The 27,920-nt window shown below is 59.0% G+C and overlaps 1 protein-coding gene across 2 annotated transcripts in view; it reads left to right on the top strand.

The window, feature by feature from the left end:
* Positions 1-27,679, top strand: part of ABTB2 (ankyrin repeat and BTB (POZ) domain containing 2) — a 141,830-nt gene extending 114,151 nt beyond the window's left edge. The window contains exons 4-17 of one of the 2 annotated variants that reach the window (XM_005864409.2): positions 12,259-12,411; positions 13,623-13,788; positions 15,595-15,684; positions 16,212-16,313; positions 18,140-18,236; positions 18,429-18,564; positions 20,897-21,126; positions 22,321-22,499; positions 22,850-22,955; positions 23,149-23,251; positions 23,605-23,695; positions 25,729-25,797; positions 26,345-26,458; positions 27,479-27,679. In XM_005864409.2, the coding sequence (XP_005864471.1) occupies positions 12,259-12,411; positions 13,623-13,788; positions 15,595-15,684; positions 16,212-16,313; positions 18,140-18,236; positions 18,429-18,564; positions 20,897-21,126; positions 22,321-22,499; positions 22,850-22,955; positions 23,149-23,251; positions 23,605-23,695; positions 25,729-25,797; positions 26,345-26,458; positions 27,479-27,676 (1,834 nt within the window). In that variant the 3' untranslated portion in view covers positions 27,677-27,679. The remainder of the gene's footprint in view (positions 1-12,258; positions 12,412-13,622; positions 13,789-15,594; positions 15,685-16,211; positions 16,314-18,139; positions 18,237-18,428; positions 18,565-20,896; positions 21,127-22,320; positions 22,500-22,849; positions 22,956-23,148; positions 23,252-23,604; positions 23,696-25,728; positions 25,798-26,344; positions 26,459-27,478) is intronic. The other variant, XM_014538168.1, reaches the window with a different exon arrangement.
* Positions 27,680-27,920: the final 241 nt, after the last annotated feature.

The following is a 27,920-nucleotide window of genomic DNA, read 5'->3' as shown; positions in this document are numbered from 1 at the left end:
GAGGTCTGGGTAGGGGGGCCTGGGGCAGGGAGGCTGGGTAGGGAGGCCTGGGTAGGGAGGCCTGGGCAGGGCCGCTCAGAACAGATACACAGGTTATGTGCTGCACAGGAGGCCCAGTGAGGGGCGTGAGTGCGGACACACGTGGGGCCATGTCAACCTAAAGACAGGACGCCTCTTCTAACTGATATCCCGAGTAGTCTTTCTTCTCCAATGTAGTATGACATTTCTTAAAATGTGGTCTCAAGTGTTATCTGGGCTAGGAATACTGCTACTCATACAATTGCTAATACCGCTATTGATATTACTAATATAACCACTGCTACTGACAATAATAATTAATAATGCAACAACTTACAAACGCCACTGCTAACTATAGCTAGCATCACAGAGCACAAATAGAGACAGCATCGTAAGGGCTTCACTTACTAACTCACATTTCTCCTGCACGTCTTATAACCACTGCTACTGACAATAATAATTAATAATGCCAACGACTTACAAACACCACTGCTAACTATAGCTCGTATCACAGAGCACAGATAGAGACAGATAGCATTGTAAGGGCTTCACTTACCAACTCACATTTCTCCCGCACGTCTGTGGGTCCGTGGGGAAGGGGTGTAAGGGTTATGAACAGGGGCTTATGTGGTTGAGTCTGCAGCCTAATGAGGGAGGCAAAGGACAGGAGAGAAGGGGACAAATGAGCACAAACCAGCAGACAGTGGCGGAGGAGGCTGGTTGCATGGAAATGTCCTAGGTCGGCCCTCAGACCCTGCAGCCGGCCCAGATGCAGGCCGGCTCTGCCGCTGACCAGTAGACGGGCGTGTCGTTTGGCTTCTGTGCCTCGGCCTGTTCTTCTTAGCATGAGAGTAATAGTGCCGCCTCCAGGGGCGTTGTGGGGTTCATTGAGTTAATGCACGTGAAGCACTTAGACTAGTCAGTGCCTGGCACGCAGTAGGTCAGCCGTCGTCATCTTCGCCGCCATCGTATTCAGGAGGATGTTTGGAAAGGCTGGAGACGTGGGGTGGCATCGGGACAGCCTGGGACTGTAACCGGGCCGAGGAGACAGCCACAGGCAGGGCGGCATGGGCGGTGAAAGTCCCGGAAGGACTTTGCTTGTTTCAAAGTGCATATTTCATGACAAATGGATCTACATTTTAAAAACGAAAAAATTAGGTGTGTTTGTTTTTTAAGTCATCACCAATACTTGTTTATCCAGGTAAATGCTTCTTGGGGGGCTTCGAGCACCCTCAGAGGCGCCCTGGCTGTGATCGGAGCAAGACTCCTTACCCCTCAGCCTCAGTTTCCTCCTGTGTAACGTGGGGATCTGAGCAGTGCCTACTTCCCTGGGGGAGTCCCCTGTTCTGGGGAAATGCCCCCGACACAAGTGATGTACACAGCGTGGACAGAGGCGCCTCTTTGTTCCTTTCCAGATGCAGGGGGGTGGGGGGTTCCCCATGAGCACTTTACATAACTAGGAAGCGCCCCAGATAGGCCATGTGCTCAGTCTGAAGAAGGGGGCTCGTTAAGCTTTTGCTCAGCTTGCGAAAGTGTTTTCTTACCAGATAATAGAGATGATGGCACTGGTGGCTTCATTCTACTGACTGGCTCCCTTAAATGCCATTTCAAGAAGATTTGCAACGTTAAGCTCTTTTCTCTTTTCCTCGTCTCCTTTTTTGCATTAAATTTCCATCTGTTTTCCCAAAATGGCAGTAAAAGAAAGAAGAATAGCTGTTGGGTGACTTAAGGACTTGTTTGCATGTGTTCCCCAGACTGGCCCACCCAGTAAACCCTGGAGTGACTTGTTTGTGGTCTGCAGTGCACCCAGGAAGCTGTCCCTCCCGCTGCCAGTCATTCTCCATCACCCTCAGAGCACCTTCCTCCTCCCGAAATCACCTTGCTTAGTATTTGCTTAGTTACTTGTCTCTAGAATGTAAGTGTCATGGGTCGGCCTTGTTCCCACTGTGTCCTCAGCACTTAGAACAGTCCCTAGCACACAGTAGGGCAGTAAAATATTTTGTTCAGTTAGTGAGATAGGCTGTAGAGCCTAAAGATTGGATGCTTTGCGTTCAACGACCGTAATACGGGGTCTCTGCTCTGCCGTTTACCAGTTATGTACTTTGGGGAAGTTCTTTAACTTCTGAGGCCTTGGTTTCCCCAGCTTTTTAAATGGAAAGTGGCTTGACCTACTTCCAAAGGTTTTTGTGGGATCAAACGAGGTCATGTATTTAAAGGACGTAGCACACAGAGTAAACTCTTCACACATGGTAGCTGCTATTGTTGGTATAATTACTTTTCACAAACCTATGGAAGCACTAGAATAACTAAATCTTGTTTAATGCATAAATAACCCAAAAGCAGTGGTGACTTTAAATATCACAACCCCTCAAAGGCAGGTTTCCCCTCCCTCTCATATATGCCTTCTTCAGTCCCTGCCCTCAATTCCCTCTTAACTCAGCCCTGGCAGTAGCCGGGGCCGGAAGACGAGGTAGACCAGATGTCACAGAGGACGAATGCAGTGAGGACTGTTTTGGACAAACACATGTATAGACTTTAGGTTTATCATAACGCACCACCCAAGGATTTCAAAGAACTAAAAACTGGATTTCACCCACCTGTTGGTTCAGAGACCAAGAGTGAGTGGAGCACTTTCTGAAGTTCCTGGTGTTCGGCCCTAGGCCCCTTTCTAGTTGGTTTGGCCACAGACCTACGCGTGGTGGGCTGTCGTGGCTCAGTGTTAAGCTTGGGAGTGATGTGATCTGGTTTATTTTTGCCTGGGCCAGAAGCATCTAGACTAGTGATGGCGAACCTATGACATGCGTGTCAGAGGTGACACGCGAACTCATTTTTTTTATTTTTCTTTGTTAAATGGCATTTAAATATATAAAATAAATATCAAAAATATAAGTCTTTGTTTTACTATGGTTTCAAATGTCAAAAAATTTCTATATGTGACACGGCACCAGAGTTAAGTTAGGGTTTTTCAAAATGCTGACACACCGAGCTCAAAAGGTTCGCCATCACTGATCTAGACAAAGCTTTGCAGTTTGTAAAGCACTTTAGATGCACAGCTGTCTAACAGACCCTCACATTAGCTCTTGGAGGGAGCCATTGCTGTCATTTACAGGTGAGCAGACCGAGGCCTTGAGAAAGGGTGAGCAGGGCACCCAAGGGCCCAGCGAGGAAGAGGCAGATGTGAGTCCAGGCGGGGAGGCCCGGTTATAACAACACAGTGAATTCGCACGATCCAAGGTGATATACCCTCCCGCCACCCAGGAGCAGGAAGGCAAGATGCTGGAAGCCGGGTCTCTCGGTCAGCACCCCCTCGACCCAGCATGGCTAGTGCAGCTCAATCGCAACGACTCTGAGCCTCTTCTCCAACAGACTTGAGTTCGCTGGTCCTGGGTGGCCAGCCTGAGGGAGGGCATCTATCTGTCCAGCATCCAAAAAGGAACAGGCCAGGGATTGGGGCAGACAAAGGAAGTGGTGGTGCCAGGTAACGGGCTGGAGACGGGACAGGATCCTGGCCCCGCTGCTGACAAGTGCCCTGGGAAGCTGCCCGCTGCATATGACTTCCTGGCCCATTGTTGGGCCCACCGGTCCTCACAGGGGGAACTGCCAGGCCCCGGGGCCTCATTCGTTCGGAGTGTTTTTCTAACCCGGCAGCAACAATCCCCTTTGTCTACAGGAAAATCCCTGTGCGGAGAACTGAACTTCCTTTCTTAAGGAGGGTCCCTTCGGAGGCGTAGCGGTTGGCTTTCCGGACGTGAGGCTGGGGCTGAGAGCTCCGGTGGTACCTGGCGTCGGGCTGGGCTGCCGCTGGCCTGCTCCTGCTTGCCTGACAGGCAGCTCTTAGCTTTCCTCCTCCCACTAGACCAGCCGCCTCCGACAGCCGTCCGTGCCCCGCTTGCTATTTGAATATTTGAGATTTGGGGGAGAAGGCTCTTTAGGGGTCCACGTGCTCCTCCTCCCACTAGACCAGCCGCCTCCGACAGCCGTCTGTGCCCGCTTGCTACTTGAATATTCGAGATTTGGGGGAGAAGGCTCTTTAGGGGTCCACGTGTACCCTCTGACTTCGGGGCCCTGGCCAGCCTCCCGTTCCCACTGGCATCGGGGCTGATGGGGCTGTGGGTACAGGAGCTGGAGTTTGGGCGGAGCGGGAGGTGGGCCCACTGAGGGGAGCCTTCTGTCCACCGCACAGGCTCAGCATTTTGTGGGGGGCAGTGTGGTCTCATGAAAGACCCGAGAATCTTTTTTTTTTTTAAGAGTCAGATGGGCGAGCTATGTGACCTCAGACATGTCTCCAAACCTCTCGAAGCCTCTGTTTCCACGTTTGTAAAATGCAGACGAATGGCGAGTCCTGCCTCGCAGGGTGGATGCGTGAGAGGGTCGTGTGTGCACAGTGGCCTCATGCTTACTCGGCACATCCAGGCCCTCCACACTTCCCAGCAGGGGGCGTTGCTGCCCAGAAGCCCATGCTGGGGTCCTGCCTGAGGCTGCGGCTGGGATGTGGGTGCAGAAAGCAGGGTCGGCCCGGGAGTCTGCACCGTCTTCTCCTCTTTCTCTGGTTGGTTGGGTCAAAGCCACTCGTTGCCTTTGGGAATTTACCCCCTTCACTGCATCTCTGTGAGGCCTCCAGAGCCCCATGCCCCTCCTCCTTCTAGAGCAGTGGTTCTCAACCTTCCTAATGCCGCGACCCTTTAATACAGTTCCTCATGTGTGGTGACCCCCAATTTCATTGTTACAAATTGAACATAATTAAAGCATAGTGATTAATCACAAAAACAATGTGTAATTATATATGTGTTTTCCAATGGTCTTAGGCGACCCCTGTGAAAGGGTCGTTCGACCCCCAAAGGGGTCGCGACCCACAGGTTGAGAACCGCTGCTCTAGAAGTTTCTGGAGACTCTTTACCTGACAGTGAGACTAGGTCATCTCTCTGCCTTAGACTGTGGGACGTGGGGGAGGTGGGTGCTGTGTGATTTCACTCAGTGAATCCAGACAGGAGTTCCGACCCGGAAACCCTAAGCAAAAGCCTCAGCCGCTGCGCAGCAGGTGTCCGGGGTAAATGAAGCCGCCGAGCCCGCGGGTCGGTCCTTGCACGCCTGCCTCGTTGGCAGAGGCGGGTGCTGGTGACAGTGCCCTTGGGGGGCCATGCGTTTGAACAGGTCGGAGGCCTTCTGTCTGGCTGCCATATGGTGCGAGAGCGTGTGGTCTCTGCCAGCCACCGCAGACGCCGGGCACGGCTGCAGGAGCCCGATCTCCTGCGCATGGCAGCAGTGAGCCCCGTAGGTGAGGTGTGGCCTGCGGGCAGGGGGGGCCGCACCCCAGCAGAGAGGAGAGAGGCCTGCTTTCCCACCACTGCATTCCAGGTGTGTGGGCAGCAGCGATACCCGGCCTGCTGGACCAGCTGCTCGCCCGCCCAGCCGCTGAGCTGGGAGCTTTGGCCTGAGAATTGGGTCAGGGGCCCCGGACCTCACAGCACCCAAGGCCCTCGCTGCCGTGTGAGAAAGGGTGGGGGGGGAGGCGTGAGAAAGGGTGGAGGGGCAGTGGCCTGCGTGCCATCTCCCCTGGAATCTCTACCACCCCGCCCACATGAGATGCCACCCTGGTGTCAGGCCAGTTACCAAATCATGGCTGTGTCCCCTCCACCAGGGCCCAAGGGCACAGGGACGTGTGCAGAACCACATCTGCCCTTACCCTCCTGAGAGGCTCGATCCCAGCTCCCCGCTGCCCTCCCAGAGGCTGCCTCGCCCCTGTCAGCCACGCTGCCCCAGGAGGCCGTGCCCCGCAGAAAATTCTCCCATGAAATGGTCGCCTTGTTGTCTGGGCAGTGCGTGTGTTTTTTCCTAAAGAGAACCACTTGCCAGCACCCAGGCCAACTCAAGCCTCCAAGAGTGGAAGACAGAGCGACTCCCCATTTCACGAGCTCAGGGGCCTGACCCAGAACTCTGGAGTAAGAGCAGACCCCCCGGAAACAGGGGCAGCCGAGGGCGCTGCCCCGGGAGGGTGACCTGTGCCGCACCTTATACACTCGGAGACTGGGTTTCACGTGGGCTGCTGTGCTGAGGGGGGGAAACAGCAGTGAGCAACAGTCTCTGCCTTCAGAGAAATTGCAGCCCGGGGAGGCAGCAGACAAAAGTCAAACAAATAAAATAATAACAAGATGGGCTGAGGGCTGTGAGAATTGCATTAGCTGGAGGGCGAGTGGAGACCTCCTCCAGGGTGGGCGGGCAGGGCCGGCCTCCCACTGCCTGGCACTCCGGGTGCCTCACACCAGGGTGACCAGATGGTCCATTTGCCTGAGACGACTCTCGTTTCACCTGCTGTCCTGGTGGTGTTGGTAGTAGCACTCCTCGTCCCTCTCAAAGGGGCCCATTTGGGTGACAGATTATATAATCACTGTGCCTGATGCTCCTCCCCCCAATAGGAAGGCGATGGGGCAGGTGCAGGCATGGAAGGCAGGCCGATCGGCTCGCCTGAGTGGCAGTGGAGTGTATTGTTGAGGGGCGGGCGGTCTGCCTGGGACCACATCCCATCTCGGCCACTTACCAGCTCGGCATGACCTCGGGCAGCTTACTACTCCTCTCCGGCCTCAGTTTCCCCATCTGTCAGATGGGGACGGTAACAGTACCTGCTTCATACCGTAGATAGGAGAAGTAAATGAGCCCAGAGGTTCAAAAGGCTGAAAACGGTGCCAGGTGCTCAGCAAATGCTCTGTAAACAGCAGTTGTTAGTGTTTGTCTGTTATTCCTGGAGGCCCAGGGGCCAGTCTGGATGTCCCGATGGTCACATGTGCGACCTCCCATTCTGGTGCTCACTTTTAGGCTCCACGGGGGCCTGAAGGGCAACCCCGGGAACAGGCGGGGAAGTCGCAGGCAGCTGGTCCCGGCTTGGCTGTATTCTAAATTTATATCCGTGTGCATATGTGGACGAGTGGAGGTTTATCTACTGCCTCTAATCTGTACCAGATGAGCTTTAATAAGAAAAGTGTATTTTCCCCACAGAAAGCCCTAAGCTCGGCTCTAAGAGAAGTCACTTGTCCCCAAACGGGGATGGGGGTGGGGTGGGGATGTGGGGGCAGGGGTTAGCTCCAGGCTCTGAGGCAGCGGCGGCTGGAGGAGATAGGACTGGGGGTCAGAAGAAAGATGCCTGCCCAGCTCTGACGCCAGCTGAGCCAAACCATTCTGGTTTACCAAGCAATTCTAGAAGAATAATTAGTCCAATATGTGAATTGGACTAGAATCGCTTCCTTTGTTCTGGGCGTGCAGTCTGACTTCAGTGGGACAACGTTGGTTTTGTTCTCCGTGGACATTTCGGCTTGGTGTTAGCCCGCGGTGGCTCTCCGGACCTTGACCTTCCCAGAGCAGTCTCTGCCTGTGCCATCATTTGGGGACCGTGTGGCATCTTCACAGATTCCACCACACAGCCCGGCCCAGAGAGCATGGCGGGAGGGGCGTGGGAGCAGCAAGATCCGTGAGAAGGTGACTGCAGTGGGCAGTCACCCCCAGGGCTTGCAGTGGCTCCCACTGAAGGTGGGGCCAAGTCATCGGAAGAATTAGGAGACATCCTGGCCGCCCCCTCCCTGATCTTCATCTGCAGCTGCCTGGCTGGTCCCTGTGCGATTCTGAGTGTGCTCATAGCTCGGGCTGGGCTCAGATGGTGATGGGGAAACCTTGTCAGGGAGCCAGCCTTAGGCATCCTGGACCTCCCCAAACCCTCCTGGCCTGGGAGCCAGGCCCGCCCGCACCCCAGAGCCTTCTGTGCTCCCAGCTAAAGGTGGGAGTTAAGAAACCACAGCCCAGTTTTCTCAGGGCTGAGCTCCGCCAGGTCTCGAGGCCCTGCCCAGCCAGTGGGCACATCCGGGGCCTGCCCCAGTATCATACGCACGTCCTCGTGGGCGGGCACAGAGGGCACACGGCTGCTGGCCCAGACTCGGCCTGCCGGTGGGGGATAGAGGTGCAGGGCCTTATGCCTGGGGCTCGCATGGCCCATCTGCCAACCTGACTCTTTCCCCGAGGCCCCTGCCCACCTCCCCCAAAGAACAGAGCCTCCTTTGAGCTGGAAATCGGAGGTGTTTCCTGTTCTGTGTTGTTAAGACACCGCTTATAGGACTGTAATCCCAATAAATCATATGCTTGCTGAGTGGGGCAGGGTTTATTTTTTTTTTCCAGGCTGCAGGGACCTCTTAAAACCAAGGCCTTAAGAAGTTTATTCTCTTTCCATTTTTTAAAGAGGGAAAATGGCTTTTGCAGACCTGGCCGTGTGGAAGGGCCTTATGAGGCCATGGGCTTGGTAGACTCAGGCTCATCGAAACGATTAATTTAAGGAGAGATGAAGAGAAATTGAGTCGTGACATGTGGGTCTGGTCTCCACGTTGCTGCTGAGCTGGCTCTGTGACCTTGGGCGAACTGGCTTGTGACCTTCGAGGCTGGGCCTCTGTTTCCTCCTCTCGCCCTCTGCATGTCGAAGGTTCTTGTTCATCTGTGTATTTCCTGGATTCCCACCCCCATGGCAATAGCTGCTTTTTTATGCACAAAGACAAATGCTACCAGTCGATCGCCTTTTAAGTGGCTCTGTTTGTCATAGCCGGACTGAGCGGATGTGTTTGCATGAACGCGTGGGGCTCTATAGGTTAGGCCGCCAGTAGCATTTGGTGCGCGCAGGAGGGGCAGGCCCCACGCAGTAATTCCACACCCACCCACGGGCACCTCACAAGTTCAGGACCCTCGGCCTGAGGTGGGTCCTTCCCTGGTGCGGGGTTCTTGGTGGCCAAGGCCGCGCGCCTGCACCACCAGCAATGGTTTCCAGGTCGCAGGCCACATCGCGGTCACGTTTGTTTTCTCTCCCTTATGAGGTGGATGGTGTAGGTCAGTGGTCGGCAAACTGCGGCTCTCGAGCCACATGCGGCTCTTTGGCCCCTTGAATGTGACTCTTCCACAAAATTCCACGTGCGGGCGCGCACGTACAGTGCGATTGAAACTTCGTGGCCCATGCGCAGAAGTCAGTATTTTGTGGAAGAGCCACATTCAAGGGGCCAAAGAGCCGCATGTGGCTCGAGAGCCGCAGTTTGCCGACCACTGGTGTAGGTGATGAGCAGCTTGCTGGCAGGCTTTTGCAAGCTTTCCCTGTTTATACTTGCTGGGGGGCCTGCGGGGACAGAATTGGCTGGACCTGAGGCACTTCATCGGACCAGATTCCCATAACCTTTTGTTGTTGTTACTATTAGGTACTTTGTCTATCAACAGACACTAAAATAGCAATAACAGTTAACCTTTACCAAGAACTTACCATGTGCCAAACACTCTGCTGAACACCTCACTGACGTATTTCTTGTGAGGTGGTCCTAGGAGTTGTACCCATTTTGCAGATGGGGCACTGAGGCTGAGAGAGGTGAGGGAACTTGCACTGGATCCCCACCCAGGAGTCTCCCTGCAGAGCCCATGCTCTTGGTCACCGGACAGTCTGTGAAGTAACATTGAAGGGTTCCACAATGGAAAATAGAAACACTGTCTTCCTGTAAACAAAAGGTGTGGGTTCCATTCCTGATCAGGGCACACACCCAGGTTACAGGTTCGATACCTGGTTGGGGCGTGTACAGGCGGCAATTGATCGAAGCTTCTCTCTCACATCGATGTTTCTCCCCAGACCCCTTCCTTCCTCTCTAAAAAATCAATGAACATATCCGTGGGTGAAAACACCCTTCTTTAGTAGAAAAAGAGGCCAAGGAGAGTAATGACCTGCCCCAGGCTGCACAGCCAGTTCACCGGACACTGGAACTTTCTCCCAGTGAGGATGCGGCAGAGAAGGCACACGTGTAGGACCCTCAGATGCGTGCAAACCATGCGCCATTCCAGGACTAGCCAGGCCGCGTGCCCGCAGGGCCCGAGTCCAGCCCCACACCCATTGCTCCTGCCAGCCCAGGGCAGCCTGTCTCAGGGATCTGCCACGTTCATCTAAGGCAGCAGTTCCCCCGGTGGGGCCGGGGAGCTTGGGGGTGTCAGACTTTCCGGGAGCTCAGAGGGCCAAGATTATTTTCATTATAACGTGTTACTTGCCTTTCACTCTCAGTTTCTTAGGAGGGTTGAGGAGAGTTTCCGGAGGCATGTGACACGCAGTTATGTTATTTCTCACTGATGTCCGATGGGATCTGAGCTGGTGTATTCAGATGTTGTAACATTTTCTCGGTTTCAGTTTCTGACACAGTAGTTATCAATAGGATAGCACGCACGAACAAGAGCTCTTGAGGGGCCTCCATCATTTGTAAGAGATCGAAGGGGATCCTGAGACCGAAGCTCTGGGAACGGCTGCTCCGAGGTGCCAGACTGGCAGGGTGCCTTCACCCTGCCCTGCTCTCGGGCCCTGGCCCTGCAGACACGTGCACGCTGGCACTGAAAGGCTCCGGCCGGGCGCAGCCGAGGGGAAGGCAGCCGAGGGACACAGCGTTTTTCTTTGGGAGGGAGCACAGCAGAGAGACGCTGGGGAGGATGCAAACATCAGCCATCCCAGCCTTGCTCCTCCGGGGCCCCTTCACCCTGGAGTCAGGGCGCAGCTGCGGCCCAGGGAGTTTTTATGGGGTTTTCCAGAATGTCCAGTGAAGCAGGCCAGCGCTTCTCAGCATGCCCAGTGGGCTTAAAATTACCGGAAAGGAAATAGTGACCAGGAACCCACAGGCCAAGGGTAGCACGTTACCGAGAAAACCCATGAATTGCTTGTCATTTTACTTTCCCATGGACCACGGGCCCGGGGGGCGGGTAGGCCAAGGAGAAAGGCCTGAAGAGGTCAGTTTGTGGGCAGGTGGCCACCACCCCAGAGGCAGAGGAACCACCTTGGCCCGGGGAGGTTCTGCATGTTGGGAATATTAATCAGTGTTTAGTTCAGGAAGCAGAAACCACCCTAGGTGTTTCAAGCAGGAAGAGATTTAACGCAGGGAATTGAGCACCAACAGAATCTCCGGAACGGCTTAAGGAGCAGGCTCGAGGCTGAGCCTCCAGGAGTGACTCTGAGGAGGACACAGAGCTTGTCCGCAGGTGGGGAACTAGAGGCCAAATGGGGCAGCCCGTCCCCAGCGTCTGCCACCGAGGTTATTGACGCTGAATTTTTTTCATGTGCCAGGCTCTGAGGGGCCCGAAACAGAATGAATCGCAGCCACATCTGACTAGACTTCATGATTTCCCAAGTTCCCTCTTGGATTTTCCCGCGTGCGGCTGGGAGACGCCACCTGAGCGGCTGCACTTGGGGCTTTGTCTTGGCTGTTGGCCACGATAGGGAAGGATGGCTGGCAAATCCACCAAGTCTCTTCTCATTTACACTTCATTCCCCGGTGCTGGTGGCTTAGGTGAAACCTTCCCCTTGGATGAAAAGGACTGATGCGTACAAGTGTGCCTTTGAGCTTGCCTTGTAGCATTATCATGGGAGAACTGTAAAACCCAGAAATATTTGAGGGGGAATTCAAGTGGACACTTGTAATCAAACAGGGGACATTCACAAATGGATTGTTGGTCCTTTTAGAACAGGGTCCTCAAACTACGGCCCGCGGGCCACATGCAAATACAAATATTGTATTTGTTCCCGTTTTGTTTTTTTACTTCAAAATAAGATATGTGCAGTGTGCATAGGAATTTGTTCATAGTTTTTTTTTAAACTATAGTCCGGCCCTCCAACGGTCTGAGGGACAGTGAACTGGCCCCCTGTTTAAAAAGTTTGAGGACCCCTGTTTTAGAATCTATACGTTCCCCGTGGATTCCTGGCTTCCCACTCCGACGCGTGAGCACCACACCCTTGGAAATTATATGCCATTCTTTTCTGGACAGAAACAGGGATTGGTCCCGAGCTGAGAACTTGGGTGCCCTAGACTGAGTTCCTGATGCTCAGCCATACGTTAGTCCTTCAGCAGATGTTTCCTGGGGGCCTGTGTGCGGGCTGTGCTGGGCGTGGCTTGGAGAAAGCAGGGATGAGGGAGGCTCTTCCCCAAGCAGGAGCGTCAGTCAGGAGGAGACGCATTGGCTGTCGGAAGAGAGTTGTGAGGGACCTTGGAGCAGGAGGGGACTGTTTTCTCTGGAGACAGGGATCTGGGGAGGTTTCCGGAGCTGAGCCTTGAAGGATCAGTGGTATCTGGACGGGCAGAGGTGAGCTGGTTCGTGCTCAGGAGGAGGCAGGAACGGGTCGGTGGGCTTGGAACCCTGAGTGCCCGTGGTCTGGTGTGTCCTGGTGAAAGGCAAGAGCCCGGGCCTGACCCTCTCTCTGCTGCCTCGCAGGCCCTTCATGCTGCTGCCCCCGCTGATGGAGTGGATGCGCGTGGCCATCACCTACGCAGAGCACCGGCGCAGCCTCACCGTGGACAGCGGCGACATCCGGCAGGCGGCCCGGCTGCTGCTGCCCGGCCTGGACTGCGAGCCCCGGCAGCTCAAGTACGGGCTCAGGGGGAGCGAGGCGGGAGGGCCCCGGCTCCCGTGCCACCCCTGGCCACCCCGCCCTCGTCTCCTGCAGCCCGTTAGAGCTGTCGTTCTGGGCCTCGGCTGCTCTCTGGGTGCCTCCCCTGCAGCCGTGGGTCTGGTACCCAGAGCACCCTTGGGTTAGGGCAGGCGAGCTCTCACCGTCTGGCGCTCTGGGATATTTGGGGGCGGCGGAAGTGGGTCCTCTCCTCTCTTCCTGTAATTGCCATTCTTGAGCACGTCCTATGCAGGCACTGCGCTGAGCCCTTCCTTTTATGTGCATTGCTTGGTCCTTATGACAGCGTTAGAGAGAAAGGGCTATTATAGTGCTCATGTTACAGGTGGAGAAGCTGAGGTGATTTGCCCCTAGGCACCCAGTCAGCCAGGTGGCTGTGCCCCGATTTGAACGTAGGTCCATGTGGCCCCAGCAAGGCTCTTCGTTTCCTTCTGATGTGCCTCTTGCGTGGGTCTCCAGGCCCCAGGGAAGGTCCGTGTGGCCATGCTTGGCCCGTGAGAGTCTTGCAGCTTTTGTTGCTGTTTTTGACCGGCCCAAACCCTAGTTTTGGCCTCCTCTGTCTTCATGGCGAACACCCGCTTTCCTTCTGGAAGTTACACTCTCGACACTTTGGCCTCATACGGCTGCGGCCGAGCTGCCCTCTGGAAGCCCGCAGTGCCCTGCGGAGATGCTGGGCTTCCTGGGAGTTCCCTTGGTAGGGTGCTCGATGGCACTGGGGCTCTGGCTGCTCCCTGTCATTTCTTCCGTCCTCTGGCCTCACCAAGAAGCCTCGAGGGGAGAGACTGTAATGCTCAGAACTGGGACTCGGCCACCACACCATGCGAGGGGCCCAGCGAGGCCTTCTCCGTGGCCCCAGCCCAGGCCAGGACTCCTCGGGCAGCCGGGGAGATCATTCCAGAGGGCACGTTGTTTCCTGGCCACGGACCGTTCCCCGGAGCTCAGAGCACTTCTGTAACGGCCACAGACCAGCAGGAGTGTGTGTGCTCGTGTCACTGAGCACGACCAGGCCAGTCACTGCTGCTCCCCTGGCCATTCCCAGTCCTCCCCACCCACCCCGTCCGCCTGCCGCCCGCCCGCCGGGCACAGCTGTGTCACGGCTCCTTGCGAGGCGGTGTCCTGGCAGAGCGTCCACACACGGCCACGCTCACACACGCCGGTCTTTCCTGCGCAGACCCGAGTGCTGCTTCAGCTCCTTCCGGAGGCTGGATGCCCGAGCGGCTACCGAGAAGTTCAGCCAGGACCTGGGCTTCCGCATGCTCAACTGCGGGAGGACGGACCTCATCCACCAGGCGATCGCGGCCCTGGGCCCGGACGGGGTCAACACCATGGACGACCAGGTGCGTTCGGAGAGCTCCTCTGTGCGGGCAGGTGCGGGAGTGAGGAGGATGGGAGGTGGGGGCGTCTTCCTCTCGAGGCCCCGCCTGTGGCTTCAGACACCCCTGGGCTTGGGCGCCATGTCACAGCGTGGCATTGGGACAAGCTCCTCTCTGAGCCTCCGCGCCTCCCCTCCACCACGGGGATCACGGTGCCGCCCCGGAGGGTCACGGTGGGACTGGCCTCTGGCACATGGTCAGTGCTCAGGAAGCGGTCGTCCTGGGTGGTGTCCACAGGCTGACGACGACGATCCCTGGAGTCTGTTAATCAGCCCCTTTCGGTTTAGCCGCTTCATGTTCCTGAAGTAGGGACGGGCCCGACACAGAAAAAGGAGTTTCTCCTCACAGGGCTCCGAGCCTGCCTCAAACTCCAAGTCGTGTGCAGATGTGCGGGGGAGGCAAGCCAGGCGTGTGCGGGGGTGAACCGACGCCGAGTTCCGCTCTGCGGCAGTGGCGTTTCTCCGAGGCCCGGTCCTGCGCATCCCTCGGCCTTGGTGTTTACACAGTGACCTGTGGGCAGACAGCGCCGCGCCATGATTAATCTCGGCCATTTCTGTATCTCTGGGCACGAGGCAAGGATTTACGAGGCCAAGAGATGTCTACACACAAATAACCTAATAAATAACAGCACGGGCTCCAGGCAAGCGCTTGCCAGGATCCAGCTGAGGAATAACTCTTCCCACCACGGCCTCTGCTATTACCGGCCCCTAGAAGGGTTCCCGGCCAGGAGGCAGCCATGCGCCACTCACCTGCACCCCGTGAGGGTTGGGCCTCAGCTTCCGGGAAAGCTCGGAACGTCTCAGGAGCACGAGACGTTACGGTAAAGCATCTCCACCTCCCAGGAGACGCTGCAGAGGGTGAGCTTCACAGCCCGGGACCTGGCTTTCGTCTCAGCCCTGTGTCACTCATGTGAGGCTGTGGGCACGTAATCCCCCTCTGCCCCACACCTGTAAAATGGGGACAAGAGCAGAGCCTCCTAGTTGGGGTGTCATGGCGACTAAATGAGATAATGCATGTAAACCGCTCACAGGGTGATTGGCACGCACAGGGCTTGGGTGGGCGGGGCGATGGCCGTTTAATGTAGCAGCAGTGAAAGCGCTGTGTTAATTACTTAGCTCAGGCAAGGTAATCCCACCCTGTAGCAAGCAATCTGTACAGAGTAATTCATACTCTTTACCCCCACCCTGTGAGGAATGCTCTTCCCATTCTAAAGATGCAGAAACTGCCCAGCCCTGTGTCACTGTGTGAGGCTGTGGGCTGAGCGCTGGACCATGCACCAAGAGGTCACGGTTCCATTCCCAGTCAGGGCACATGCTCGGGTTGCTGGCTCAATCCCCAGTGGGAGGAGTGCAGGCGGCAACCGATGTCTGTCTCTGTCTCTCTCTCTCCCCCCCTCTCCCCCTCTCCTTTCCTTTTTCTCTAAAAACCAATAAAAACATATTTTAAAAAATTAAATTAAAAAAAAAGATAAAGAAACAGGCACAGAGGGGTACAGTAACTTGCATACAAAGTTTATAGCTCCCCGTGGCAGAGGAGGCCTCGCACCTGCGTCCGGCCCCACGGCCTGTGCTCGTGGAAATGCCCCTCCTCGCCCTCCGGGTGCCGTGTGCCCAGCAGGCCCAGGGGAGGCCGGCACCGGGCACAGGATCGCTCGGATGAGCAGCGGGGGAAGCAGGACCCTTGGATCTGTGGTTCTGGGGCAGAGGCCTGTGGAATATGTCCCCATGTTCTGCTTCCTGATAGTTTCGTTTCTGCCTTTGGTTCCCATAGGGTATGACGCCGCTGATGTACGCCTGTGCTGCTGGGGACGAAGCCATGGTCCAGATGTTGATCGATGCTGGAGCAAACTTGGACATCCAGGTGCGTAAGCCCCAGAGCCGCACCCAGGCTCCTAGCCCAGCAAGAGAGCACCCCAGGGTCTCCATCAGCCGTGCTGCATGCTGGGTGCAGAGTTTTGAACAACTGGGTAGAGGTGTCTCAGGACTGGAAATCCAAGGTGCATGGCGATCACAGTTAGCAAAGATTTGGGCTTTCGGAGAGGAGGGTGCTAAGTGGGGGAGTGAAGAGGAGAGAATGGCCACGATCCTGCTGGCACCTTTTACCTTTTATCAACCTAACCCCCATCCCCAAGTACTTCTGGCTCTGCCTTCCTCTGAGGCATCAAGTGCTCCCTCTGCCCAGGGCAGACATCACTAATTGAGCATCCTTTTGAGCCTTGTCCACAGGGTGCTCCAGGCAGACATTACCAATGGAATGTGGAAAGCACCTGAGTTAATTCCTAGTCACCATCCCCGCAGGGTACCCCCTTCGCTCACTCGGGTGCCTGTGTGACCTGCCCGGGAATGTCACTCACCCAGAAACACTGATCGTTTGTGGTATTTTCCCAGGTTCCTAGCAACTCTCCCAGGCACCCCTCCATTCACCCCGACAGCCGGCACTGGACTGCACTGACATTTGCTGTGCTGCATGGACACATCTCTGTGGTTCAGGTGAGCTCCTGCCAGGTGTGCAGTGCCATGGACTGGGCCCCAAGCATAGCCTCAGCCTCAAGGAGTGAGCCGTTGCCTCAGATCTGGGATACCAGAGGTGCTGCTTAAGTACCTGGTCGGCAGGCAGAGCCCCACCTGGTTTGTCTCGAGGAGAGGGCTTTGTGTGAGGATCGGGGGGGGGGGGGGGGGGGGGGGGGGGGGGGCGGTTCAGGAACAAGGCCCAGGTCCAAGCAGTCCGGGCCTGCCTGGCATCTCCGTGTCTCTGGGTGAGTCTCAGGGCCTGTTGGAATCTGTGCCCATGTGCTGTTCTCTCTCCGCCACCGTTCCGATCCCTCGCTTTTTCTATGCCCTCATGAACTCCCACAGAGCTGCCTCTGTGTCACGGCGCCCTCCCGGGTCTGCCTCTCCCCGTTAACGGCCCAGTGTGCCACTTTCCGGAGGCAGGACTCACCTGTCCAGCCAAGCCACGTTGTTGGCCATCTTGGCTCAGCAGCTGTGACAGGTGTGGATTCGGGCCTAGAAGGGGAAGCTGTGGCAGAGCAGCATTGAACCCAGCCACACTGCCGCTCGCTCCCAGACTCCTTTGCTCCTCCGGGATCTGACACTCCTTCCCAGGAGGTCATGTTACACCCTCGCTGTCCACTAGAGTGTGAGTCCTCTGAGGGCAGGGCCATGTCCAGCCTCTTCACCATCGTCCTCGCAGCCTGGCCTGTAGGGGACTCGGTCACAGATGGGTACCAGGCCGGCTGCCACATCTGCCTGCTTCTCGGTTGTGCCTCCCGAGGACCTGAGCACAGGTCCAGCCGGGCCCAGGCTGGCCTGGTCTGGTGCCCAGTTTCGCCCCAGTGGGCAGTGCCCCACTCCCGCCGCCTTGGTGCACGGGCTCTGGCGCTGGTGCCTGACTGGTTTCTCGCTGACAATGGTCCCTGCTGACGGCACCCCAGCTCTGCACACACTGCAGTGGAGGCTGAGGTCAGCCCGCCCCCTCACCTGGTCTCCAGGGGAGAGACAGGCGGGGTTTCCCCAGACTCTGCCAAGCACAGGCTCTGAGGAGGGTTTGGTCTCCAGAAACCTGGGGTGGAGGCAGGGAGGTGGCTCCCTCCTGAGCGGCCGGTCAGGAAAGGTGAGAAGGAGCTCAAAGACACCTGGTGGAGTTGTGCAGACGCCACCCCTGCCCAAGGCAAAGCTGGCCCAGCTCAGCTGGAACGGCCTGGTATCTGTTAACCCTGCCCCGTGCCCCTGGCAAGGCCTGCCCAGAATGGGGAGGCCTCCTGGTGTCCTAGGCAGCAAGGTGGTCCCACAGCCCCACCAATTCCAGCCTCGGGTAGCTCACTGAACCTGATGAGAACGCCGAGATCCACCGGTCACTGAGCCCCTGCAGAGAGGGGCGCACCATTTCACTTAATCCCAGCAACGCTGCGAGCGGTCCCCTCCCATTTTCCAGATGAGGAAGACTGAGGCTCAGAGTTGAGCTGCCTGCACTAGCACTCGGCTCTTTTGGATTCTGATACCCAGGCCTTCCCACATCTCTGCTGCCTCCCAGAGCCCCCGTTTCCCTCAGTACTTTCTGTGCTGCTCATCTGCATGAGTTCTTGGAGAGTCACTGCAGGAATAGCTCAGAGGTCCCCACAGCTTAGGGGCTTGGACCAAGGCCACAGGGTGGAGGTGAAGATTCTAGAAACGTGGAGCCCTGAGGGGAACCTGGAGTTCTGCCATTCTGGTTCCTCGGCTGCTGGGTGAGCTGGATGGAGTCCGACCCCACAGCCTCCTGAGGCACATGCCCCTCTAGTCCCCCTCCCTTACGTGTCCTCCCTGTGCCCCGACAGTTGCTGCTGGACGCCGGCGCCCACGTGGAGGGCTCAGCCGTGAACAGCGGCGAGGACAGCTACGCGGAGACGCCCCTGCAGCTCGCCTCTGCAGCTGGTAGGTACATGCTGCCCTGACCTGCCCTGCCCAGCAAGGGTCCCCAACTGCCCCTCCCCATGTCACCCCCACACATGGACCTTGAAGCCCCTCCTCTGGGCCCTCTGGCCGAATCGCCGTGCTTGATGCCCAGGCGGGCCCAGCACAGTGCAGTGCGTGGTGGGCACGTGCTCAATCCGCCTTGTCTCTTAGGGAACTACGAGCTGGTCAGCCTGTTGCTGAGCAGAGGCGCGGACCCCCTCCTTAGCATGCTCGAGGCCAACGGCATGGCCTCCTCTCTCCACGAGGACATGAACTGCTTCAGCCACTCAGCGGCCCACGGCCACAGGTAACCGCTGGGTTCCTGCCCCCCGTGATGTGGGGGCACAAACCAGGTCTCGGGAGCCTGGATTCCCCAGTGGGGAGCAGAAGAGCTTGGCTGGAGGTCTCTCCAGACCAGAAAGGGATCTGGCACAGGGGCCCAGAAGCTGGAGGGTGGTGGGTCCCTGGCAGACCTGGGACTGGAGCCTGGGGCTGTGGACGCCCAGGGAAGGCCCCATTTCCCTTGACTCTCTGCCCTGGGGCTGCGGGGCCGCCTCTGGGCCTCGGTCCTTCCGTGCTCGGTGGAGGTTTGGAGCCAAGCGGCTCCCGACGCTCTCACCCAGCAGATGGCTCGGCCACGCTGAGGCTCCGGGGGCTCTGGGAAGCCACGTCCTGCCCAGGGCAGATGGTGGCCGGGCTCGTGGGGCCACGCCTGCTCAGGGGTGTGACGGGCAGCAGCAGGCTGAGGGCAGAGCCATTAGGCAGCTCCAGGGGGAAGAGGGAGACAGGAAGGAGGTTATTAGAAGGCCGAGGGCAGGTGGACGCCTGCTTCCCGTTCCAAACACTGTTCTCAGAGCCAGACTGTGCCCTCGCTGTGGTCTCCCCCCACCCCAAGGCTTTCCCTCTGCACCTGCTGGCCCTGCCCCCACACTCACCCCCTAAACCAACCTCGCTCTCAACTGCCAGCTTGCACATCACGGCCTCTCTACCCACCCAGTGCCTGTATTTCCCCCACTGCAGCCTCCTCACCTCTCACTCTCTGGAGTGACCCTGGTCCTGCAGGAGGTCTCTAGGCCGTGAGCTGGGCTGCCTGGCACAGCCTGGCCTCCATCAGAGTGGGGAGGGGTGAGAGGAGGAAGTGAGCCCCCAGGTGACCTTTGCCCTGCCCTGCCCTTGCCTCAGCTGCCCCAGGCCTGAGCCGCAGGATGTGACAGGACGAGCCTGGGGCCTGGAGCCTGGGGCCTGGAGCCTGGGTCGGGAAGGCCCATTTCCCTTGACTCTCTGCCCTGGGGCTGCGGGGCCGCCTCTGGGCCTCGGTCCTTCCGTGCTCGGTGGAGGTTTGGAGCCAAGCGGCTCCCGACGCTCTCACCCAGCAGATGGCTCGGCCACGCTGAGGCTCCGGGGGCTCTGGGAAGCCACGTCCTGCCCAGGGCAGATGGTGGCCGGGCTCGTGGGGCCACGCCTGCTCAGGGGTGTGACGGGCAGCAGCAGGCTGAGGGCAGAGCCATTAGGCAGCTCCGGGGGGAAGAGGGAGACAGGAAGGAGGTTATTAGAAGGCCGAGGGCAGGTGGACGCCTGCTTCCCGTTCCAAACACTGTTCTCAGAGCCAGACTGTGCCCTCGCTGTGGTCTCCCCCCACCCCAAGGCTTTCCCTCTGCACCTGCTGGCCCTGCCCCCACACTCACCCCCTAAACCAACCTCGCCCTCAACTGCCAGCTTGCACATCACGGCCTCTCTACCCACCCAGTGCCTGTATTTCCCCCACTGCAGCCTCCTCACCTCTCACTCTCTGGAGTGACCCTGGTCCTGCAGGAGGTCTCTAGGCCGTGAGCTGGGCTGCCTGGCACAGCCTGGCCTCCATCAGAGTGGGGAGGGGTGAGAGGAGGAAGTGAGCCCCCAGGTGACCTTTGCCCTGCCCTGCCCTTGCCTCAGCTGCCCCAGGCCTGAGCCGCAGGATGTGACGGGACGAGCCTGGGGCCTGGAGCCTGGGGCCTGGAGCCTGGGGTCTGGGTCTCCACTTCTGCCCACTGTGGCCTCCAGGTGTGTGCATCTCCCCTAAATGAGTGTTCCCAGGACCTCCCAGGCTTCAGTGCCAAGTGTAGGGGGACGCACTCTGGCAGGTCTGACACTACACATTCGTACGTGAACGAATTCTGTACGACATTCATCTTCACATTCTTGTTAGTGGGAGGGAGTCCGTATGAGCGCGGCTGTGCTGCCGACACTCCGTGGAAGGTGGACGCTGTCTCAGGCTGCTGTGGTCAGGCTCGGCACTGAGGCCGTCACTGGCCCAGGTGACCTCCTGGAGAGGGTGCTTGACGCCTTGTTCTGCAGACAAGCAGTCAGGGCTCAGAGAGGTGGAACAACGTGGTTGAGGTCACACAGCCAGGACAGCAGGCCTGCCGGGCTCTCGGCAGTACCAAGATGACAGGAGGGAGGGGTCCCTGCAGCCTCCCTGCCTCTTCCGGTTGCTGGGGCTGGGAGGTGCTGAGACCTCCCTTCCCGGCCCGCCTTCCTGGGTGGGGAAGATCCTGAGCACTTTGTGCCCACGGGTGTCCCAGAGCAGGCCCTCCAGGCTGCGGGGCACTCAGTGGACACGTCCGTGGCGGGACCTCAACCCCTTGGTGCCTGGCCCACAGGAACGTCCTGCGGAAGCTCCTGACGCAGCCGCAGCAGGCCAAAGCGGACGTGCTGTCGCTGGAGGAGATCCTGGCCGAGGGCGTGGAGGAAAGCGACGCGTCCAGCCAGGGCAGCGGCGGCGAGGGGCCTGTGCGGCTAAGCCGGACCCGCACGAAGGCCCTGCAGGAGGCCATGTACTACAGCGCGGAGCACGGCTACGTGGACATCACCATGGAGCTGAGGGCACTGGGTGAGGCCCGGGCATGCGTGCACACACATGTTCTGCTCTTCAGCAGGCCTGAAGGCCAGGGCCCACGGGCAGACAGGCCGCAGGGCAGCTGAGTGTGGGGCGGGGTGTGGGCGGCCAGGACGGGAGAGGCCCTGGGCCCCAGGCAGTTCCTCTGCAGGGACCCGTCTTGGCTCGAGCCCTCGGCCCTCCACTGCCCTGGTCAGGCCCTGGGAGGTGCAGCACTGTGAGCCTCATAGGACCAGGTCAACATTTCTGGTCAACTAGACGCTCTCCTGCCCCTCGCCAGCCTCCCTCGTTCCCGGGTTTGCCAGGCTATGGCTGCTCCTCCGGGGACGCTGGTCACACAGACCTGGGCGTGTTGCAGCCGGCCACCTTGGCCATAGCTGATGATGCTCATCTCAGGCGACTCCGTGCAGGAAGCATGGCCTGGTGCCGCTCACCATGAGCACCCGGCACAAGACGGCGTGTTGTTCCTGTCACGGGGGCCACACACACACACACACACACACACACACAGTGCAGGACGGCGAGCAGGGGGCCACGCTGCCTTCTCCCAGCTACTCGGCCAGGGTTCCTCACTGTAAAATGGGTGTATCAGTCAACCAAGGATGCTCATGCCACTTACAGCGGGTCCAGAAAAGCCATCAGACCCTTTCTGGCCCACGGTTCTCTCTGTAGTTAGCGGGACAATGCTAGTTTTGTCAGGACCTTCACAAAGCAGTTTCACCTGCTGTGGCCCCACCGACACGCCTGATGGGATGCGCACTCACAGCTGTGCCCTGGGCGCTGGTGGAGCCGTGTGATGGGGCAGGGTCACCTCGGGCTTCTAGGCAGGCGTGGGGCCCGTATGTCCTGCTTACAATGAATGCATCCTCCCCCGGAACTCCGGGCCCACGGGCAGTGGGGCAGTGTGGCCCCCGGCTGAGCTGCAGACGTTCAGAGCCGGGCGCCCTGCATTTGGGCTGAGGACCTGGATTCCCTCTGACGCCTCGGCGGCCTGTCAGGGAGAACGGGCGCTTTCCTTCCACGGCTGCGCTGAGAGGGGTGCTCAGCACACAGGGTGGGGCACGGGCCCAGGTGGGGTGCTCTCGCTCATCCCAAGGCAGCCTGCCAGAAGGGTCAGTGTGGGGCGGGCTCGGGGGTCTGTGCGGGAGTGCTCGCCGGGAATGACGCCGGCCCTTCTCCCCGGCCCAGGCGTCCCCTGGAAGCTGCACGTCTGGATCGAGTCCCTGAGGACCTCCTTCTCCCAGTCGCGGTACTCCGTGGTGCAGAGCCTCCTGCGGGACTTCGGCTCCCTCAAGGAGGAGGAGTACAACGAGGAGCTGGTCACCGAGGGCCTGCAGCTCATGTTCAACATCCTCAAGACCAGCAAGGTGAGTGTCGCCGGGCAGGTCCCACCCCAAGCTCAGGAGGCCTGCGTTCCAGAGCCCGCAGCCCTGAGCCAGACCACAGGGCAGACACGTAGACACACAGACTGACCACGGGCAGACAGACACCTGCCCACCAGCTTGCGCCGCCTGGCTGCAGAGGGCCGAGGCCACGCATTTGTCTGGGCTGGAGCCTGGCCAGGAAAGCAATCGGGGGAAGCAGTGGCGAAGGAACAGGCATCATCGTGCCAAGGCAGATCCAGAAGGAACAAAAGACAGCGGCTGCTCGAATCCTGGGCTTTTGAAATCAGCCTGACGTACTCGCCATGGCTAACAGGCTCTCTGCCTCCCCACAGAACGACTCCGTCATCCAGCAGCTGGCTGCCATCTTCACGCACTGCTACGGCAGCAGCCCCATCCCCAGCATCCCAGAGATCCGCAAGACCCTGCCGGCCCGACTAGGTGAGGCCACCGCCACCTGCCGGCCCCTGCCTCACGGCCCTTCCTCCTCTCCCTCCCTCCCTCCCTCCCACCTTTGTTCTCCATCCCCAGGTGCCAGGGCCTGGCCTATTCCTCTGTTCTTCCCTTTGAACCCCCCTCACACCCCGGAGGTGGGCTCCTCGGTCATTCCCTTCTTTCTTCCCTCCCGGCACAGATCCTCACTTTCTGAACAACAAGGAGATGTCGGATGTGACCTTCCTCGTGGAGGGCAAGCTGTTCTATGCACATAAAGTCCTGCTGGTGACGGCTTCCAACAGGTGGGTCCAGCCCCCGGGTGACCAACGTGCATCACAGAGCCCCCTCCGCCCGCCCACAGGGGCCATGGGGCCAAGAGCACCGAGGCCATCGTCTTTATTAGAAAACAAATATTCTGGAACAGAAAGTCAGTTTTCTGGCCACAGGTGTCATGGTCATTCCTGTGGGGACAGAGCAGGGCTGGGCCCAGCTGTCAGCCGGGAGATGTAAAGTGTCACTCGCTGAGGATTATTCTGGGAGCACGGCAGTAACTTTTAAGTCGCTCCATCTCCCGGTGACCGGTCAGGTGATGGATGGTGCCGTGGCGCAAGTGACAGAGGAAGTCACGTCCGCCTGTCTCGTCCCCTTGCTCCAGGTTCAAGACCCTGATGACCAATAAATCAGAACAAGATGGCGACAGCAGCAAAACCATCGAGATCAGCGACATGAAGTACCACATCTTCCAGGTGGGTGGGTCTCGGTGCTACACGCTTTGGGGGGCAGCCTTCCACCCCAGCCCGTGTCCTGCTGCATCAGTGGCCGGGCCGGAGCGTCCAGGCCACGGTAGCCGTTCCATGGTGGGGTGGTAGCTTCAGGGCCTGGGCACACTGACATGTGTGAGAACAGGCGTGGCCCGTGTGCGAGCCCTGCACCAGGGAGGTGGCCCAAACGCCTGCTGGCAACCTAGAACCTGGGGCGGAACCCTGACCTCCGAGGTGGGTGGTGGTCACACAGGTGGGGACTCACGGTGTCGGCTGCATCAGTCCACCAAGCCGTGCTGGCCGAGCAGAAAAGGGCATGAGGAGTCCATCCTGTGGTGGAGATCAAGGGCAGGTCTTCTGATCTCTGCGCTATGGAGAACAGCAGAGGTTGCATAATGGAAGCTCCACAGCTGGCTGCCAGGCGAGGTCGGGAGGAGACAGGCTGGGCTGAGAGCTCCTTTCCGGAAAATGGTGGCTGCAGGTCTCCAGACTGAGGTCCCGAAGCAATGAGTGTGGGGGTCCTGGCCCTGCACAGCACAGGCTCGTGACCTAAAGGGAGAGGCCCGTCTCCCAGAAGCCCCATCCAAAATGGTCGTCTCCCTCGTGCCCTCACTCGTCGTTCGGGTGCTGGGGAGACAGCAGGAAACAGGGCCCCTGGGCTCCAGAAGGCAGGGCGTGAAATAGTGGGACAGGTGGGGGTGGGTGAGCAGTGGATCCTGTGGGGGCCCTTCCTGGAGCACCCTGAAGACATCCTCCATGGGGAGTGCTGGGCTGTGCAAACTGCGGCCACCAGCCCCTCAGCAAGGCCCCGAGGGAGCAGCTCTGGTCTGGCTTCTAGGGACTTGCATTCTAGTGCCTTCCAGGCACCACAGATGGCTGGGCCTTGCGAACACCAACTCTCCACATGCAGCAGGCGGCTGCCTTCCAGGCCAGGAGCAGCTCCCAGCCCACACTCCGGGGCTCCGCTTGCCGAGGGGCTGCCCTGAGACCATCTTTTAGCAAAGAATCCTGGGAGCTCTCACCTGCCCACCTGGGCCTTTTGTTTTGCCCTGATAGTCAAGCTGTCTGGCTGGTGCCCAGATGGTGAAGGGCAGGCACTATGTGCCGTGGTAAGATCACCAGGGGAGCCCCACTCCTCAGTAGGGAGGGACTCGTGTCTCCCGGGCCTGCCCTGGGCTGACACGAGGCTGGCCAGGCCCCCTCCCTGCTCCTCGCCCCCCAGAGGCTGGGCTCCTTCCCTAGACCCAGTGGTGCCTCTCCCAGCCTGGGGCTGTCCTGACAGAGCCCGACTGTGCCGCCGGAGCTGTTTACTCACACACTTGCCAGTTCCCTGCTGGAGCCGTTTCTTCAGCCAGCCAGGGACACTGTCCTCCTTCCAGCTGGGAACTGCCCCAGGCTGCAGCGTGAGGGGAGCTGCCACTCCGACCTCAGCAGAACTGAACGGAGCTCCCCTCCTGGCCCCACCGCCTCCGGCCGACTCCAGAGGCTCTGTGCTTTCTTTGCAAGGGAACAACTCCAGGGGAAGCAGATCTGGCTCTACCTCCACGAGGAGTCCCAGCACAGACAGGGGAGCTGAGGCCGGCTTCTGCTACCCTCAGAGCCCCACCTCCCTCCGGCCCAGCCCCGTATTTAGAATTTAGGTAAAAGGAGGGGTGATCAGCATGGTACCTGGCGCACTGGAGGACTCTGGTGTGGGAGTCACGGGGCCTGAGTGACCTAAGCCACACCAGCTTCCCTCCTCAGGCCTCAGTGTCCGGCTGTGACTAGACCTTCCCTCCTGGGCGCGAGGGGAACCCCTCCCGGGCGGGAGTCAGGAGAGAAAGGTCTCGGGCTGACTTCTGAGGTTGCTCTCCAGCGAAGATGCACACTGGAGTCTCAGCTTGAGCGGGAGTTGGAGGATCTGCGGCCGGGGCCGGGCTGGGGTCCACGGGGAGCAGCTGGAGTGGCACTCGGGGGGCCGGGTGAGGACATGGGCACTCGGGTCCACTTGGCGTTCACACAGCCTCTTCTCGCTGCAGATGATGATGCAGTACCTGTACCATGGAGGCACGGAATCCATGCACATCCCCACCGCCGACATCCTGGAGGTGAGGCTCTGGCCCGCTCGGTCAGGCACGGGACCCAGCGCCCACCTGCCAGATCTCAAGCCCACTTTCAGCCTTTGGAGAGACGAGGGGAGGAAGGTGGCCTCTGTGAGGCCCTTCGGAGAGGCTGGCCAGGAGGTCATGGAGCCTGACCTCCTGGCCACACCTGGGGGTTAGGAAGGGACTCCCAGTGGGGGTGGTCGGCCCTGGAGGATTAGAAGATGGCTGGGCCTCCCCCTCACCTCCTCCCGCTTAGAAAACGGGCCTGTTGCTACCGGGGTACAGGGCTACAAGGCCATGTAGACAAAGCGTGTAGCTCAGCGTTGCAGACTCCCAAGGTCAGAAATCCCAGCCAACATCTGTCCATCCTGTGCCACCGGGTGTCCCAGCAAATACTCCGTTGGCTTAGAACAGACATAAACCAAGGCCCTGGGAGTGTCCTGCTGGTGTGGGCGGGCCCCGGAGGTTGGGCGGACGCAGCACCTTGCTGTTCTGTGATGCCTGGGCCACAGGCCCGGCCCCACATGCCCAAGGTGCTCTGCCCCCACAGCTGCTGTCAGCTGCCAGCCTGTTCCAGCTGGACGCCCTGCAGCGGCACTGCGAGATCCTGTGCTCCCAGACCCTCAGCGTGGAGAGCGCCGTCAATACCTACAAGTACGCCAAGGTGAGGACCTGCACGCCCTCTGCTCCACCCAGGCTAGGAAGCGCAGGCGCCCCTGAGGTCACTGCTGCCCCGTGGGGCCACATGCAGCGCGGGAGACCAACATGGCTCCCAGGTGTGGGGCCTGAGTCAGATCCAGTCCACGGGGCCTTGGCTTTCTCCTCAACCTGGTCTCTGTAATCTTCCCCCATCTCAGTAAACGGCATGACCACCTGCTCAGACTTAGGAGTTACGTTTGATTTTTTTAAAGAAAAACTCCCACAGCTAGGCCCTCTCCCTCCACTGTTTCCACCATTACCTCTCCGACTGCTGTGCTGGCCTCACCTCTGCACATCCTGGCTCACCCACAGTCCACTCGCCTCTGTCACTCCTCTCCTTAAACTCCAGGCAAATAAAATCCTACCCTCACCAAGCTCTACGAGGCCCCTGGGGCCCTGCCCACATCTCTTCCCATGCCGCCTGTCTCCCCTCAGCTGGTTCCTACTCCAGCGCTCTTGCGAGAACCACCCCTCCTCTGGGAGCTCCTTCCCGCGCTCTGCTCCTCACGAGGCAGCTGCCACCCGCTTCCTCCCAGCGCTGACTCTGTGGCGTTTCCTTGCTTGTTTGGCTCCTTGGCTTCTCGAATCCCCCAGACTAGAGCATCAGCCCTAAGAGAGTGTTGCAGGGACGTGACCTTGAACCTGGCACCCAGAGCGGTCCCTCGGTATCTGCCTACCTCATGACCCCTCATGTCCACCCAGCAGTGGACAGTCCCTGGCCTTAGCAGGGAGCTTCCAATCCAATGGGGAGAAGGCCATTCAACACCATCCCCATGGGACACAGGCAGGAGACCAGAGACGTTCCCGATGGTGCAGCTGGGATTGGAACCCAGTCAGTCCATCCTGAAGGAGGTGCTTAGGGAAGGAATTCGATAAGGGGGGGTCACCTCAAGCTGCAGAGACAGGGCATGCCCCCCCCCAGGCCTTGACCCGGGGGGAGGGGCGTGCGAGGCTGTGGTCTCACCCCTTCTCCCTGTCCCCACAGATCCACAACGCCCCCGAACTGGCCCTGTTCTGTGAGGGCTTCTTCCTGAAGCACATGAAGGCCCTGCTGGAGCAGGACTCCTTCCGGCAGCTCATCTACGGCCGCAGCAGCAAGGTGCAGGGCCTGGACCCGCTGCAGGACCTGCAGAGCACCCTGGCCGAGCGCGTGCACTCCGTCTACATCACCTCCCGGGTGTGAGGCGGGTGGGGTCCGCACACCCAGCCCCATCTGGGCTGGGAAAGGCTGGGAGCGAGTGCTCCTGGGCGTCTGGACACAGTGTAGCCAGAGCCTACGGACGTACCAGGCCCCACTAGGCAGGGCTCATTCTAGGACCTCTTGGAGCCGGCACACGGGGCTCAATTTCTCCCTTTCCTCAGACATCCTCTGGTGTCTGTCTGCCCTTGGGAAGTTAGATGTGCCCTGAGCCCACCTGTCACTAGGC

This window comes from Myotis brandtii, unplaced genomic scaffold (assembly GCF_000412655.1).
Source record: "Myotis brandtii unplaced genomic scaffold, ASM41265v1 scaffold187, whole genome shotgun sequence".
In the NCBI taxonomy this organism is placed as follows: domain Eukaryota; kingdom Metazoa; phylum Chordata; class Mammalia; order Chiroptera; family Vespertilionidae; genus Myotis; species Myotis brandtii.
This window is presented reverse-complemented; position numbering and strand designations above follow the sequence as displayed.